The 16,354-nt window shown below is 30.2% G+C and overlaps 2 protein-coding genes across 5 annotated transcripts in view; both read right to left on the bottom strand.

Moving 5' to 3' along the window:
* Nucleotides 1–3,406: 3,406 nt before the first annotated feature.
* On the bottom strand, nt 3,407–5,062 carry LOC134710683 (uncharacterized). Its single transcript, XM_063571070.1, has one exon. The coding sequence runs from the start codon at nt 5,060–5,062 to the stop codon at nt 3,407–3,409; it is 1,656 nt and encodes a 551-aa protein (XP_063427140.1).
* A 2,432-nt stretch (nt 5,063–7,494) lies between these two features.
* The window catches only part of LOC134711279 (1-phosphatidylinositol 4,5-bisphosphate phosphodiesterase beta-1-like), an 80,547-nt gene continuing 71,687 nt past the window's right edge, over nt 7,495–16,354 (bottom strand). For all 4 annotated transcript variants that reach the window (XM_063571803.1, XM_063571804.1, XM_063571805.1 and 1 more), the window contains 4 exons: nt 15,007–15,278; nt 14,526–14,583; nt 13,568–13,654; nt 7,495–12,676 (listed from right to left, as the gene is read on the bottom strand). In XM_063571803.1, coding sequence (XP_063427873.1) covers nt 12,572–12,676; nt 13,568–13,654; nt 14,526–14,583; nt 15,007–15,278 — 522 coding nt within the window. In that variant the 3' untranslated portion in view covers nt 7,495–12,571. The remainder of the gene's footprint in view (nt 12,677–13,567; nt 13,655–14,525; nt 14,584–15,006; nt 15,279–16,354) is intronic.

The raw sequence follows: 16,354 nt of genomic DNA on the forward strand, positions 1-16,354 counted from the left end.
TTTCGATTAGTGTAGAGCTTTATGATGTTTCCATCAAATCCCGCTCTCATGATGATGAGTATGTCAATTTCACAATAGACCACTTTTGAGTTCATCCGTCACCGGAAAAAAATGGTCAATTATACGTGCCTTTATGACGTCATTTACCAGATAGAGGGGTCGCCTGTATCCCTGCAATATTTACGTTCATCAAGCGTTTTAGTGATCGTCATTGTGCAGGATAAACTAGAAATAATGTTTGTGTTGTAGGTACTTAATGACAATTCCCTAATGACAGCAGTGCTGATTTTCAATTTTAAGAATTCATATTGCCGAATAATTTGTACAATATAGAATTATAAGTTTCCAACCACTCGCTCAACATTGGAATGGATGTGACGACGCCCATAAACGTACAAATGACGTTCACTAAAACCAAAGTTTTTGACGGAAATGCATCGAACTCGATAGTTGTCTATTATAACGAAGTTTCCATGGCCAATTTAAACTTTAAAGTTTACCTCTTCAAAACTAGACAAAAAAACATTTCAAATTAATTACTTGTATAATACTGTATGTTTTCGGAGTTTTCATATAGTGCAGTTTTAGGTCTTTGCAAACACATTGCTCTTTCATAGCGCTCACAAACAACACGACACAAAAATCGTTTTATCATGGAATTATTATATGATACTTTCATGGCATTATCAAACATTGCAGTACAGTCAGTATATGGAATAAACAAAAGTGCACATGCTGAATTATCATATCAAAATTTAATGCTTGAGTTTCTATTGAAAGTCTGTTAAAATGAAATCAACAAGATACATAAACTACATAAGTCTGAACAGATTTCTGCTTTTCCATTGTAAACGACTTTTAAAGGTTTTCTTTTTAATATTGATTTTCTATAGTAACTGTCTCATTGAAATAGACACCAGAATCCTTTAATTCTTAGAACTCAACATATAAAATGACATCAAATGCTTGTATACGTGCAAATAGCAAGAGTAAAAGAAAATGCAGGACAAAGTGATTAAGTGAATGACGAATAAAAAACCTGAAAAGAAAATGAACTGCACTTTTATTTGTACTAATCAGATCAAATTCACACTGTACACATGTGGTTTATCCAGCACGATGAATAAATAGAATTAAATTCTAATTAACTGATAAAACAATTACAGAGACAATATATTTTATTACAATAAAACAATGATAGGTTAATGTTCAGTCCATGTGGTAACATAAGAAGACACTTTTTGATAATGTCGGAGGATGTGTAGTATTTTGAGGCAACGACTCTTTAGTTAACTTTGAAATTACAGAAGCATGCGTGATATTATTTTTACATTAAATGCCAAAACAAACAAAAAAAGATTTCTGAGTAAGCAAAATTTAATTTATAACATTCGCCTTTAATGTTTTACAAAATCGATTTCGAAATCTAAATGCCAATATTCATATTTTTTTAAATTTGTGTGTCATTAGGTTGCTGTCTATTTAGTGAATGTTGATATTCTTTACTTATCTATTCATTAAATAAGTGGATATCTTTAAGAAAATAACAGAAGAAGATGTGGTACCGTATCTTCAAGCACGAAGAAATCAAATTTTGGATAACTGATTTGCCGGACAGACAGACAGACATAGTGAAGCTAAAGTCATTTTCAACTTCGTCAGTAGGGAACAAAAAATGCAACAAACGTCAAACCTCAACACTGCATTACAGCCTCCTGAGTTGAGACAGGCAAAAAACAGAACTTGGCGGGGTTAAACTAGTCCCTCCTAACCTGGGCGAGTTGTTTTACACTACAACATAAGAAAAAAGTATCAGAATCAGTTTAAAAAAACTTAACTCATCAAACCGATACATAGAAGGAAAACTACTTACAAAAACATACCGGACGTGACAAGAAATTTTAGCATCTCCAAAACAAAAGACCCTAAGTAAAAGTTTTGAGAGTACTTGCAGTTACAAAAAGCTAGTTCAAAACCTATAAAAACTAATAAAAAAATATTTTTTCTATGACTAAAATAGTAATCAACACACCCAACATAGATTAAGTGTAAAGACATCAATAACAATAAGTTCATACAGTCTTTTCTTAGAACAAATACAATCATTTGTTGTTTTAAGCATATAAGTAACATTTATATTATGGTTTGTGAGTGAAATCACATCAAAATGAAATGTTAAAAATCAATATAAAACAGAGGATGTAGTATGATTGGCAATGATACAAGTCTCTACACAAAAATAAACAACTTAAGGTCATCGTCCAAAGCTCATACCGCATAGTCAGCTATAAAAGACCCCGAAAAGACAAATGTTAATACATTCAAACGAAAAAACTAACGAACTAATGTATGTACAAAAAGTTTTAACGAAAAATAAATATGTAACACATCCACAAACTACAACCACTGCAATTCAGGCTCCTTACTTGGGACAGGCACATACATACAGAATGTTAAACATGTAAATGGGATCCTAACCCTCCTCCTAACCTGGGACAGTGGTGTATTCAAACTTGTTTATCGAGCAATCCATGAACAGTTTCGTGTTTTGTCATTGAAATATGATTTTCCTCGAAAATTTTAAACACGTTATAGAACATTAAACATTGCAAAAATTCACAGGATTGGTCAATGGTCCTAGTAAAACTACTTTAGTATGATGTAGAAATATTATCTTAGCGGAAACATTAGTGTTATGCATATCCATATAAGGTAGTGAACCTTAACTGTTTAATTCTTACAGATTTCACAACATTTAATTGTGATAACTTAAAATAAAAACTTCATATGAATTGATAGCATTTGACAAACATGCTAAATTAACAGGTTTACAGTTAAAACGCATATAACAATTTTTTATAAGAATTAAAGATTGCATTAAAATACATATTTAAGCTACATATTTTGTAATGAAGGTTTGAACATTTGATTTCAAGATAATGTGTTCTATTCTAGAATGACAAGTCTAGGTTTAGTCCTGTTTACTTTCTTCACTCTGATTTAGGTCTTTGTGCGAAAATAACAATATATTCCAAGTACAATAAGTCACACATTAATTGCAAATTTGTTCTTGTTGACAAATTATTGACTTAATTACAACTACTTAACCTTGAAAAAACCCAAGAGTTACTTTCAACTTTAAAAAAAGATACGTTTCGTCTTACTTTTCGGACCTTTATAATCCTGGTACTTTTGATAACTATCACATTTAATGTGTACTTTATAGTATGTATATCCATTTTAATTTTTAATCGATTTACTTTAAAATGTTTTACATGTAGATTTATATAAAACAATGTCCGTTTTCAATCAATTACATATCTCCAAAAAAGTGAAGACAATTATGTTGATAGAATAATAATACTCGTAACTTTTGAATCACGGCGTGTATTATCCAATCTTTCTGCTAGAATCCAGAGAATATCACAGCACTGAGTCTTTCTTTGTTTAGTTCTTTGCTTTCTATCCATAAAGTCCCTTTGACATCAATTGTCATTACCCCTGGATTTTCTAATCCCATTAATGTTAAATCTAATATTGTCACTAATTCCCCCTTGGCTGTGACAAGATGGAGAGCATGTTGTTTTATATCAGAAATTATCAATTTTTTGGATTTAGTAATTACCACTTCAACAGGAGCAAAGAAATGTTCATCTGAATTGATTAAGGAATTTCCTTTGTATTTCCATTGAATAATTCCATCTCTACTGATGAACACTACATCTCCTTCAAAGCCATCTGTAGACTTACTATCAATGTAGCATATATCATCATCGGCTGTCGTACAGCATCGTACAACATCTCCCGTAAGTAATTGTCTCCCATGATTTTTATAGACCTGTATGATTTCTCCATCAAATCCTAACCTTATGATGACAGGTGTGTCTTCTTTGTCGGTCATCGAGGTACAATCCATTCCCAAAATAATCTGATTGTCTGAAACATGTAGAGTATAAGGTGCATTAGGAGAAAAATCTTTGAAAACCTTTAATTCTTCATTAAAATACAATTGAAAGATACGTCGAGAAGATGCTAAGAGAACTTTGTTATTCAAACATCTAATTTCAGGGTCTTTAATTTCAATTTTTATTGATTTTGTGGTTTTTACTCCTTCTTTCAATTGCAGTTGTTGAATTTGTTTGCCTCCATCTGCGATCCAAATGTTGCCTTCCTTATCACTTGTGATGCTGTGTATATATGACATGTCTATATCATATTTTGATTTGATCTGAAATTGAATTTCCATTTCAACTGTTATAGAATTAGTTTGGATTTTATAATTAGGAACATATTGCTGTGTTTTTATATTAAATGATTTTGGAATTGTTGACTGCTCAATCGACTCCAATTTTGCATGCAGGGAACTTATAGCCTCAAAAAACTTTTCGGTGTTTTTTGATTTGTGATTATTTTCTACCTGTTGCATAACAATTTCAATATCTTTTCCTTCTTCTAACACTTTTGATTTTTTAAATGACATTAGTTCCGTATTTTTCTTGCTCTTTTCTTCAGTTTCTTGAAGTAGCTTCAAACATTGAGACTGCACTTTCTTCGCTAACTTTTCCTCTTCTAATATTTTTTGTACTAATTCATATGACTTTGATCTTTCGATTTCTACCATAATATCTATTTTTTCCATAAACTTTTCTATCTTTTTATGAGCCTGATCATACATTTGTTTCATTTCTTCAACCTTGTTTTGACAAACTGTTTGTATTTCAATCATTGAATGCGGGTGGTGTGTATTTGCTATGCACTTTGGACAAACTAATATTTCACATGTTTTGCAGTACATACAGCACATATGTTTTCTATGGTCTTTACATTTGACAGGTTTGAATTCCGACGTAACATCGGTGTCCTCGATGTGAGAATGGATGTCCTTCAACGCTACTATGTCATGCAGATCTGCATTCTTGAACTTGGCATGTACCTTATCTGTACATTTTTGGCACATGTATAGATTACAGTCCATACATTTCACTTTTATTTTTGTATCTGTTTCACATAATCCACAAGTAAGAACGTCCTGGGACTTTTTAATTGATGCAGAATAAGCCATTTTCTTTTTTGCTCACACATTCATGCTTCCTTAATTGTTTAATTATTACTAACTTGTAAATGCCTTTACAACAGGTACTAGTAGTTATAAAATGCTGTCTAAATTTGTCATTGTATTGAAACATGTGTTTTGTTCAATGTTTGATTAAAACGATTGCTTTAGTTGGAGATATATATTTCAATGTCAGACAATATCTTAGACCAAAGTTATAAGGAACAAAATACAAACAAATTAAATATAATAAATTAGTACGTTCATACTGTGTTCATCTTGATTTATAAATTTTACGGCTCAATTGATCAATTGCTTGATAGATTGTAATTGTCACATAACTTCTTTTGAAAATAATCGCGTGTCAACTTCAATCTTGTACATTCAGTTATTTTGCCAAATTATTGACATAGATGTAACTTGATTTTTAATCTTTCATCATAATATCAAAATGGTCTTTGCCTTGACATATTATTGTAATGTTACATTTCTTATGACTTAATAACTCGATAAAATCTTATTTTAAGTTAATTTAATTAAGTTCCATTATTAAAAGATAGTATCAAATTACACCAAGTGTTAACTACGTAAAAAGTTTATCAAGAAATATTATTGGACTAGACCGTCAACTTATAAATTAGTACAATTGCTTTCTGTTGAAAACACTAAGGAACTCTGTAATTTAGGAAAGTACTTACTCTATGCATTTAAGTGCAGGAATAATATTTAAGACCTATATATTTATTATATGTAGTCTGAAACTCATAAACTGTATAATATGTAACTGATATTTCTGACGTTTGTTATTTATGTGTATGTTAACGCTATACAACTTGTAAACTGTATATATTTATGCATATTATACTGATAAACTGTATTGTTTAAAGTAAATAAAGAATAGAAAAACTATTAATAGTCCAATTAAACACAACTTTTATGTAAAATAAGCAAACGTAACCTGATTAGCAAATTCTTAGACGATTGTTTTGGAAAAGGAATGTGAATATTTCTTTTGAAAATATCTTGCCCAATATGGTTTAATCAGAGACCTAATGGTACCATTTCAAACTACCTATTGGAAAAAACATTTGACAAAATCGTGTTAGTTTATCGATTGTGATCTACCCAATTAGTTTCGTCACATGGTGGTCTAAGTAGTTACTACTGTAATCACTAGCCAGTCAACACTGATGTCTCGTGTGGGTGCACTCGATTCCAATTTTAATGGACTAGGATTGTCAGTTTTCTTATCAAAGGTCGTGGTTCCTCCACCAATAAAAAAACTGGGCTAAACAAAATAGCCTAAATGCGGTGCTTAAAAGTTGCGTTAAACACAAAAAATCAATCAATCAATCTTTTCAGTGTTCGTAATTATAAGAGCAACATGACGGTTGCAACTTGTGGTTCATTATATGCTCAACCTTACGGAGCACCTGAGATCACCACTTGGTTTGAAGGGGTTCTAGTTAATCAGACTTTAGTTTTTATATGTTGTGTTTTGTGTATTGTTGTTTGTATTTTGTATTTTTGTTTTATCATGGCGTTTTCAGTCTATTTTATACTTATCAGCTTGAATGTTACTTTGGAATCATTTGATTTTGACATGTGATTATGGACTTTCCCCAGTTGATTTTCCTCTGAGTTCAGTATTTTTGAGATTTTACTTTTTGATTCTTTTTCATCAAATAAAAAGAAGTTGTAAAGGAAATTACTTTTTTGTCCCCCTGCATCAGTCTGTCATTTTCCTATTGCCATCATACTGAACATTTTGTTCAGTCAGATCTTCTGGTGACTTTTCAAATATTAATAAAAGATACACTAGTCAATACCAGATGAGTTCGAAAATCAGACATAAATAGTTCAGAAATGGGCAACCCTTAGTCCAGAATATGACTGCTAAAAAGGCCCATTTCAATTGTTCTCACCAGGTTGTTGCCTTCATTGTTTTGCATTCCTCTTTAAATTGGTATTCAGGGCTCAACTCATCAACACTTTGGATAAGTTTAATAATCATTTATGATGTACCATTATTTTTGGAAGCGACTATGAACAAATTCTATCTATTATATATATATATTTTAAGAAAGTACAAACTACTGAGCTGATGGTATAGTCCAACAGCAGAGGTAGCAAGGCAGTGATGTCAAAAACTAAATGAGATATATGTCATGCGACCGAAGTGGATTTAGTTTCAACAGGAACTTTCAAGATAATGTTTTTAAAGCCTAGGTTATACAAGAACCAAAACAGTATTAATGATGTCTTCAGATTCTTATACTAGCAAAATGAATTTTTTAAAGAACAATTTGAAATATAAGATTTTTATCAGATTGCATTGAATGAAACTTTCCTGGTACTGAAAAGGTATACACAAAGGGCAGAAAACATAATGTCCCCTCTACCCCAACTATCATATGCAGGGCATGATAAAAATGAATACAATAATTCATACATTTTAATAGGTATATGTAATAGACTATAATTATATTGGGTAACAGATTCATGAAATAGACTATACCAACAGTAAGTAACAAAACTTTACATAATAAATATACTGAAATGCCAGTTTGTTATCTGAAAAAAATGCTCCGACAATAACTTGTAGGTGGACTTTCATACTCAAACAAAATAAATGGAAGCCAACACATCTTCAATTGGTAAGAAGCAATATATAATATGCGTTAATTAAAAACTGTACAGAAAAAGTTTCATTATAGCTAATTTCCTAATGCATTTAGAGCAAGACTTGCTTGCTTTGATTGTTTATTGTACAATTGTTATTGGGGTACTGTCCAATCAAATTTGAATGATATATACAGATTTAACATTGCCTATATTTATTGTTTTAAGATGCCATTCTTTATCACAAAACTTGAGTACACGTTTATACAAGCAATGCAAGCAATTCAAATCTTGTTTTACTCTACAAGCATTAGGAAATTAGCTCTAACTTATAGGTAAATCATATACACATTTAATATTAGAAAGCACTATTAGAACTATAGGGTTAACACCTAAATGTAAGTTGTGTACAAATAAAGGTTACAAAAAAAATAAAATGGGGCAGCCATTCTATTAAGATAACAAGGTAATAAGACATAAGAGTATTACTTATTCTGATTGGTTATTCATATCAAATACCTGTGACTTATTTTGATTGGCTATTCGTACCAGTTTCCTATAGCTTGTTCTGATTGGTTGTTGATACCAGATACGGTACCTGAAGGATTTTCAGATTAATGAAGAACAAAAAGTAAAATGTTCTCATTCCTTAGGACTATTTAGCATTTTTCTGATACCATACTAGTAATTGAAAATCATATTACCAGGCAAGGGATATTGTCATGGGTAGAAAATGTTAGAAAAATGTCTGTGCCAAATCTTAACTCTTACTTTTGCTATATGATTTATTTCAAATTCTTATTGAAGCAAAGGTTCGAACCAAGCCTTTTCTTAATTATTTTGGCCTTTTGGAATGTACTACCAACCTCAAGCAAGATTGATACACCTCTTCATCTTCTAGGGATGTGAGCCAATCAGGGAATATCAACCTCACTTTAGATTATAGTTATTACAGTATATTTAAAGATATGTAAACCAATCAGAACCTAGATTATGTAACCAATCATGCAACAATGAAGGGTGCTAACAGGAAAAGTATAGCTCATCTATATTTTTTTCAAAAGATAGATGATTTAGCATAATATGAATTAAAATGGTTCATTCTGAAAAATGGGTTAACATAAATGAAAGCAACCCAAAACACAATAAAACAAAAAAAAATATCTACAGGTTATTTTATGGTCTTCACAGACAGACCAGTGTCCATATAAACGAAAGCATTCATTTTGAATAGCAGATTCTATTTTGTTCAAAGCTAGTTTTTAAACACGCCTGAAATGGTCTATTCTATAGAGATATATATTTAACTAAAACAATTTGTGATACTCGAATTTTCCAGCTTCATATGGTCAAATTTTAGACATCTGAAATAATTATGCTTTACTTGAACATATGTAGAAAAATTCAGCTGTGCAAAACCAATGTTTAGATGTGAAGATTTTAACGAGTGGAATGGTTCAAACAATGTATTATTCATTATTTCAATTATAGTATTCATATGTATTAAGTCTTATTATTCTACAATAAGGCAGTATTAATAAATGTATAAAAAAGATTAATTCAAATTAAACATTATAATTAGTGACAGATACTATATTAATCAAATGATTTTGACGGATTATACATATATATTAATATTGCAATACATCTGGTTTGTTCTATACATATATAGCACTTTAACATAATTCATGGTGAATGACAAAAAATTCAATGAAGGATGAAAAACTTGATTTAACATTTTTTTTTTTTTTTATCTGTCCAATTTTGATGTTTTATTTGGAAACAAAAAACGTCAAAAACAATCATTTAGTAAAAATAAAATAAAAGATTTTTTTTTAACAAAACGATCATCTCTTCTCAAGATTTCAACTTTATAGCAACTTTGCAAAAAATTAAGTGATTTTCTTTCAACAAAAACTTGATTAACATCATTTTTATAATTATTAAGCACATTAACAATGTCAGGGACATACCATATGGTGTTACTTAAATATAAGAGGGTCTGCATGGGGTTTATAGAATAAATAATGCACAAAAGGTGCTTAGTAAAGAGCAAAAATGAGAAAAAAAGTAGAGGATAATGGGAAAAAAAGAAATAAAGAATATGGAAAAATGAGACAAAAAAAGAAAGAAAGAAAAGAAAAAAGGACCCCCATCCAAACCCCTGTAGGACAGAACATGTTCATGCATCATAACTGATTATCTGCATTATCTTTAATTGTATTCCTTAAAATTAGGTTAATCAAGTTTTTCATCCAGTTTTAAATGAAAAGCAACTACTCCTGGATAACACGATATATATCAATAATAATAAACAAAAAACAAAAACACTTACAATAATATACAGATTGCATCAGATCATACAAACAACCAATACAAAAGGTAGGAAATATACTTATCACACGATCGGAGCATCATCTAACATTTAATAAAATTATGAGTATAATCTATAAACTGGCGCCAGTAATTTCGGATTAAATCGTACAATTGTTCCTTATGTAGAACAGTGTAAGGATCTAGGAATCAATACAGTTTTACCTGGATTGGATCATGAAAATTTTATAACTATGCGCACATGTCCACCAGGAGAATTGGCCGTTTCAGAATCTTAAAAATCATGGGTTATTTCTCATTTTTGTACCCCAAAATGAAAATAGTGTCGCATCATTGTTAAATTTCCATTGATTATGTCATTTTTAAACCAATTAGAACGTTTTGGTGTACACTTTTGAAAATATTACCCAGGATGCATTAGATTCTGAAACGACGAATTGAGAGTCTACAGTGTCATTTCTCAATACTTATCTGATTATATTAGTTAAAATATGACCAGAAAAGACCTAAGTGCATTGAAACAAGGAACAATTTATTTCTACTTATGGTACTTTACGATGGTGAAGAATTTTTTATTTACATTGTACTTTTGCATATGAAAATTAAGTTTCAATTTTATAAATCGTCAAATTTGCTCTCATTTTCCAACATCTAGAAACAAATTGATAAACATCATTTTACTGTCAATTTTAACTGATTTCAATAATTTTGCAGTAAAACAAAAGATTTCGAAGACTTTCACATAAAAGTGCATAGAGACAGAACGTTCTACATTAAACACGGGAAGTAGAAAAGTATAAATTTGAACACAGATACAAACATTTTTACATTATAACACAAATACAAACTAATTCTTACTGAATATTTCTATAACTTATTACTAACAATAATATTAAATTATTGGTTAATATTATCTCAAGTGGAATATGTTATTGCACAAGCTTCTAGGTGCAATAAATATTGCATTACAGATAATATTTCCCAATATTCTTGCATCAAACCTTTTTACTATTTGACAAAAATTTTAAAATGACAGAAATTCTCTATACTAAACATCAGTCACCCTTGTCAAGCTATTTTAGCACTGGTGCAATAACTTGGAACATCACATATTACATTTTGGTTACATTTGACACAGTATATAAGTTTCCTATACACAAAATTATGTGATATTACTACATTGGTCAATGAACATATTTATAATTTATTTTAGGCACAAAACTGATAGAAAGCGAAGATTTGTTGTAATATATAATTTTTCCCAAAAAATATTTATTGCATTATGTTTGTCCCTGAATCTTTTTTCCTAATGCAATGTCCGTTATTCAATGTAATATTAAATCAAGCAATTTGGTCACTGAATATTTTTTATAGGGGATGACACTCTTATAGGATATGGGATATAGGGGGAAAGGAGGTTGTCAGATATAGGGGATACAAAGAAAAGAGGATCTGGGGGGGGGGGGAGAAAAAAATCAAGAAAAGTGGGATTTGGGAATTAACCACCCCATGTCATCCCACTCAATATAAAGCAGGTATAGCTACTAAAACAAATAATTTCCTCATTGATTGTTACTGTAAATATCTATTCAAACCTTATATATTTGGAAATTGAATATATGTATAATGTATAAAGTTTTGTCAGAGCTTTCCAAACCCTAACCGTTAGCAAGCCAGCTGCCTAGAATAAGAATTGTAAAGGTTTTTATTGACATTGATAAAAATTATTATTATCAAAAATTTAAATTAAATAAAACTAATTTAATGACACCAAAAAGTCATGATAACTGTTCAAGAAGCACAGTAGGGACCTGTCGATACCTTCAAAAGGTCAGATAAAGGTCAATAAGCACGCTGACAACAGATATTTAAAAAAAAAATATATGGTATCACAGAAAAACACAGAAATGGTAATGCTCCATGATATAAAACTTAATTTCACAGCCAAGTTAATACATTTGTGTATAAAATAGAATGCATACAAAATAAACTGAAAGTAAAGATGGAAACAATTATGAAAGGGTTTTTTTTCCAAGTAGAAAGCTTCCAAATGAAGAAAAAATAAAGAGGTTCAAAATGCATAGCTTTTATTACAGCTGGACAAAGTAGAAAGTGACCAGACAAGACAGCTTATTTTAAAAGTAAAGGTGACCTCCATTACAGTTTAGGCTGTTATTCAAAATCTAATGACCATCAGACAAGACAAGGTTTTCTTTTAATAAAGATGACCTTAATTACAGTTTAGACTGTTTTTCAAAATCCACTGACCAACATTCATTTCGCCATATGCAATTGTATCACGGTTTGTTGTATCCCACAGAGGCAATGGTTACCATGGTAATAGTACAAACATTTAAAAACCATTACAAAACAAGCTGCTAATTACATAATAGGTCACATGGTTTAGAGTGTTTATCACATGGTTCCATCTATTTTTACAACACATTAAAAAACAGTTATTTGTAGGTTAACATGAGATCAGGTACCAATGTCACATGATTTTTGTCATGGTTATGACATGCATATAGTATGACAGGAATGTAGAAAAGTGAACGGAATGTTTTATAAAGGTGTATTCTCTGATTCTTTGGCAAAACCAACATCACGGAACTGTTCCGTTAATCTTCGACATTTCTCCTCATACTGTTCTTGTAAACATTTACGCATCTGAAATTAAAACAATATGTCTTTCAAAAATTATGAAACTGATAAAAACAAGAATGTGTCCATTGTACACTGATACCCCTCTAGCACTATCATTTTCTATGTTCAAAAGGACCATAAAATAGGGATCTAATCTATATTTGGATTGAAATTAGAAAGATCATATCATAGGGAACATGTGCACTAAGTTTCAAGTTGATTGGACTTCAACTCCTTCAAAAATACCATGACCAAAAACTTTAACCTGTCAGTATAAAAGTGTATTGTTGATTGCCAAATGGAAAGTCAGATGCTATTACTTGAGCATGAAGAAGCTTTTGTCCCATATTCTGTAACATCCCACGAAGGCCTAATGCAAATTTTAATTAGTGTTCTATTAACCTTTTTGACAACTCATGCAAGCTTCTGAAACATTTGTAAGCAGTAACAATTCATGAAAAAAACTCAACAAAGATAACTGGCTTATAATTTATGATTTATTATGCCAAAATGTTTTAAAATATTGGTTTAGTATTTCCTATTTTTCTGGCAAACCTCCATAATATTTTATCAAACTAGGACTGAAGCTTTTTTATAATTAAAAGATAACAGATTTTTCATTTTTTCCAATAATACTGATCATAGATGGCCTATGTATTTTGCAATTAACATTTTCCTCCAAACACCTTTTTTCATAATGTGGGTTCATTTATTTTCTTGGTTACTATTTTTGTGGATTGAGGTAACACACATTTTTGTGGATATTTGATTTCATGGTTTGGTGACAAGCCCAAGACAATAGAAAATTGATAATTCGTTGAACATTTAGATTCATGGTTCACCTGTTCCCATGAAACCCACAAAAATTGGTATCCAACGAATTATATCTAATCAAAAGTATTCCATTCAACATACCTCATCTTTTTCCCTTTCTAATTCTTGTCTAACTCTGCCTAAAATTGGTGTTAATTCTTCTTGCTTTGAATTTAGTATTTCTTTCAGCTGAAAAAAAAAGTGTCAACAAACAATCATCAAACTTACTAACCATTCCCCCCCCTCCCCCCCCCAAAAAAAAAATAAATAAATAAAAAAATACATTTTTTAAAGAATTAGTGAACAGAAATTACAAAAAGCAATTCCATTTACAAATTGATATATATTTATAAGCCGATATTTATAATATGTGTAACTTGAATATATATAATTATAACATATCATTAATAAATTGCATGACACTGATTGGATTGGATTGGTTCAAAAGAATGATCACTTTGAACTATCAACTATTAACTTTGAAAGTCAGTACTATAGGGTTTTGCTTGCAATTTATGCAATCTTTATTGAAACATTACTAAGGAAGAATTTCTCTTCATGGGTATCAGTGTTCATGGTTTGTTTGAACATCAGTGTTTTGTGGGTCCCTAATTTCTAGTTTTAACACATTCAAACTGGATGGGTAAAAAGTATACAAGTGTATTGAATTCATAACAGAAGTAAAGGAAAAGCCATGAAAATATGTAAATTACATACAATTATAATTCACAAGTACAATATTTACTGACATTTTTTTTTTAGTTTTACTAGGATTTTTTTTTAATTTTCGGTGTCACTTTTAAGCAATGCATTAAGGCTATTTTGTGGCAGCAAGTTTTTATTGGTGGAGGAAGCTGGAGTGCCCAGAAAAAACCAATACCTTTGATAGGAAAACTGACAATCCTAGTCAATTAAGATTGAAGTCAAGTGCAACTGTACCAGTGGGGTTTGAACTCACAACCTCAGTGTTGATTGGCTAGTGATTACAGTAGTAACTAGGAAGTAGGTCCTGTTTACGATAGGAAAAAAATCCCAGAAATTTGATTCACTATGTTCTTACCTTTTCTATTTCATTAACAACCATTTTTATGTGTTTTGATTGAGATTCTCTTTTTGTTCTGTAAAAAATAAATCAAAATTATTTATATTTTTAAGTTTTTAGATACAATTATTATAGTAAAAAATGTACATATTTAACAATGTAGTAGTTGTTGATATCATTTTATGGAAGCTGTTTTTCTAAATATTAAAACAATAAACAGTCATCTTATTTAAAATATTTGTAAGCAATTTTCTTAGTTCTAATTGCATATAACATAGGAGTTTTGATGCTTAATAGAAATCATTTACATAACATTTCTTGGCCTTTCCGCCTGGTGAGCTAAAATGATTCTTACCTTTATTCTCTGTTGACTTAAACTTTTATATATACTCAATCTACTTAAATTTAAATCTCCGTACTCGCTAATTTTTTAGCAACCAAGCATAAAAAAATGAGCAAGTGTGGGGATTTAATTTTAATAAGATTGATATTTACTGACCTTGACAATTCATTTTTGTCCTTGATGGTCTTGGCTAATCTCTTCATCTCCAATTTACTCCTGGTTTCCATTTCTTTCTTCAATTCATCAGAATCCATTTCAAATGTTTCGATAATCTGCTCCACATGATTTTTATGGTTGATATCTAAAAGCATCCTCAATGTGTCATAGATGGGTGTATGATATTTCAAATGAATGTCTAACTCGGCTTTGAACTGGTCTTTACACATATCTACAAAAATTTCTCCTTGTGTCTGTTTTAGTTCTTTATGCTGGTGAGAAAAATAAAATAATTAAAAGTATATCAACTATTTTATATCAGTACAGTATATATATAAAAGATAAGGTTATAAAAAGTACTGGTTCCGACTTTAAGCCCCCCTAATTTCAAAGAGCAAAAAAAATAGTTTTATTTTGTTTACAGGCTTTTTTCTCATATACTTGGCTCTTAGTTTTATAGAAAACATGTAAAAAAAAGAAATAAAATCAAATGTGAATTAAAAATATTCAAATGCAAGTATTGCAAAGCTTTTAGAATACTGTATTCCAAATTTAGTTGTTAAAAGTGGAGAAATATCGTAATAAACAAGATATAGTGGTTGAATCTGTTTCTCTAATGCGTTTTAGACAAAACAATGCATCTAGACACGTTTCATCTATCTTTATCAAAGATTTGCAATAAGTTGTGTTCATCAGGCATGGTCGCCTTTTTTGATGACATCACAAAAAATAATAATTCATTAGAAATCAAGAAAATTTCTTGATGTCATAATTGATGTCATAATTGATGTCATAATTGAATTTGGACCAATCTTTGCTGTGAACAAAGTTTCCCCTAGAAATGAAATTATATTTTCTCACACAGATGGGAAATAGCATGAAAATTAGAGAAAACAATAACTTAAGCCATGAAGAACATGATTGCATTTATATACAGACATTACTACACTATACTGTCTTCATAGTTTTATCGATCTCAGGAATTAGTTTTTGCACAGCAATTGAACGTTACACAATCACAGTCACAATAACAAGTTTTAAGAAAAAAACAACGAAAAAAATTCTACAATCTATAAATTATAAGTTATATAACCCGTGTTTACATAAACATGTTAGTAAAAGCTCTGGTACTATACACTAGTAGACACAGCAAAAGTGAACACTTTCATCTTAGAGAAACTAAATATCACTACAGAAGAACCTTACTTTAGGTCAGGGGGGAACTAAATATAACTACTGAATAACTTTACTTTAGGTCAGGGGGGAACTAAATATTACTACTGAATAACTTTACTTTAGGTCAGGGGGGAACTAAATAGAACTATTGAATAATTATTTTACTTTATCT

Source organism: Mytilus trossulus, chromosome 3 (genome assembly GCF_036588685.1).
Source record: "Mytilus trossulus isolate FHL-02 chromosome 3, PNRI_Mtr1.1.1.hap1, whole genome shotgun sequence".
Classification (NCBI taxonomy): Eukaryota; Metazoa; Mollusca; class Bivalvia; order Mytilida; family Mytilidae; genus Mytilus; species Mytilus trossulus.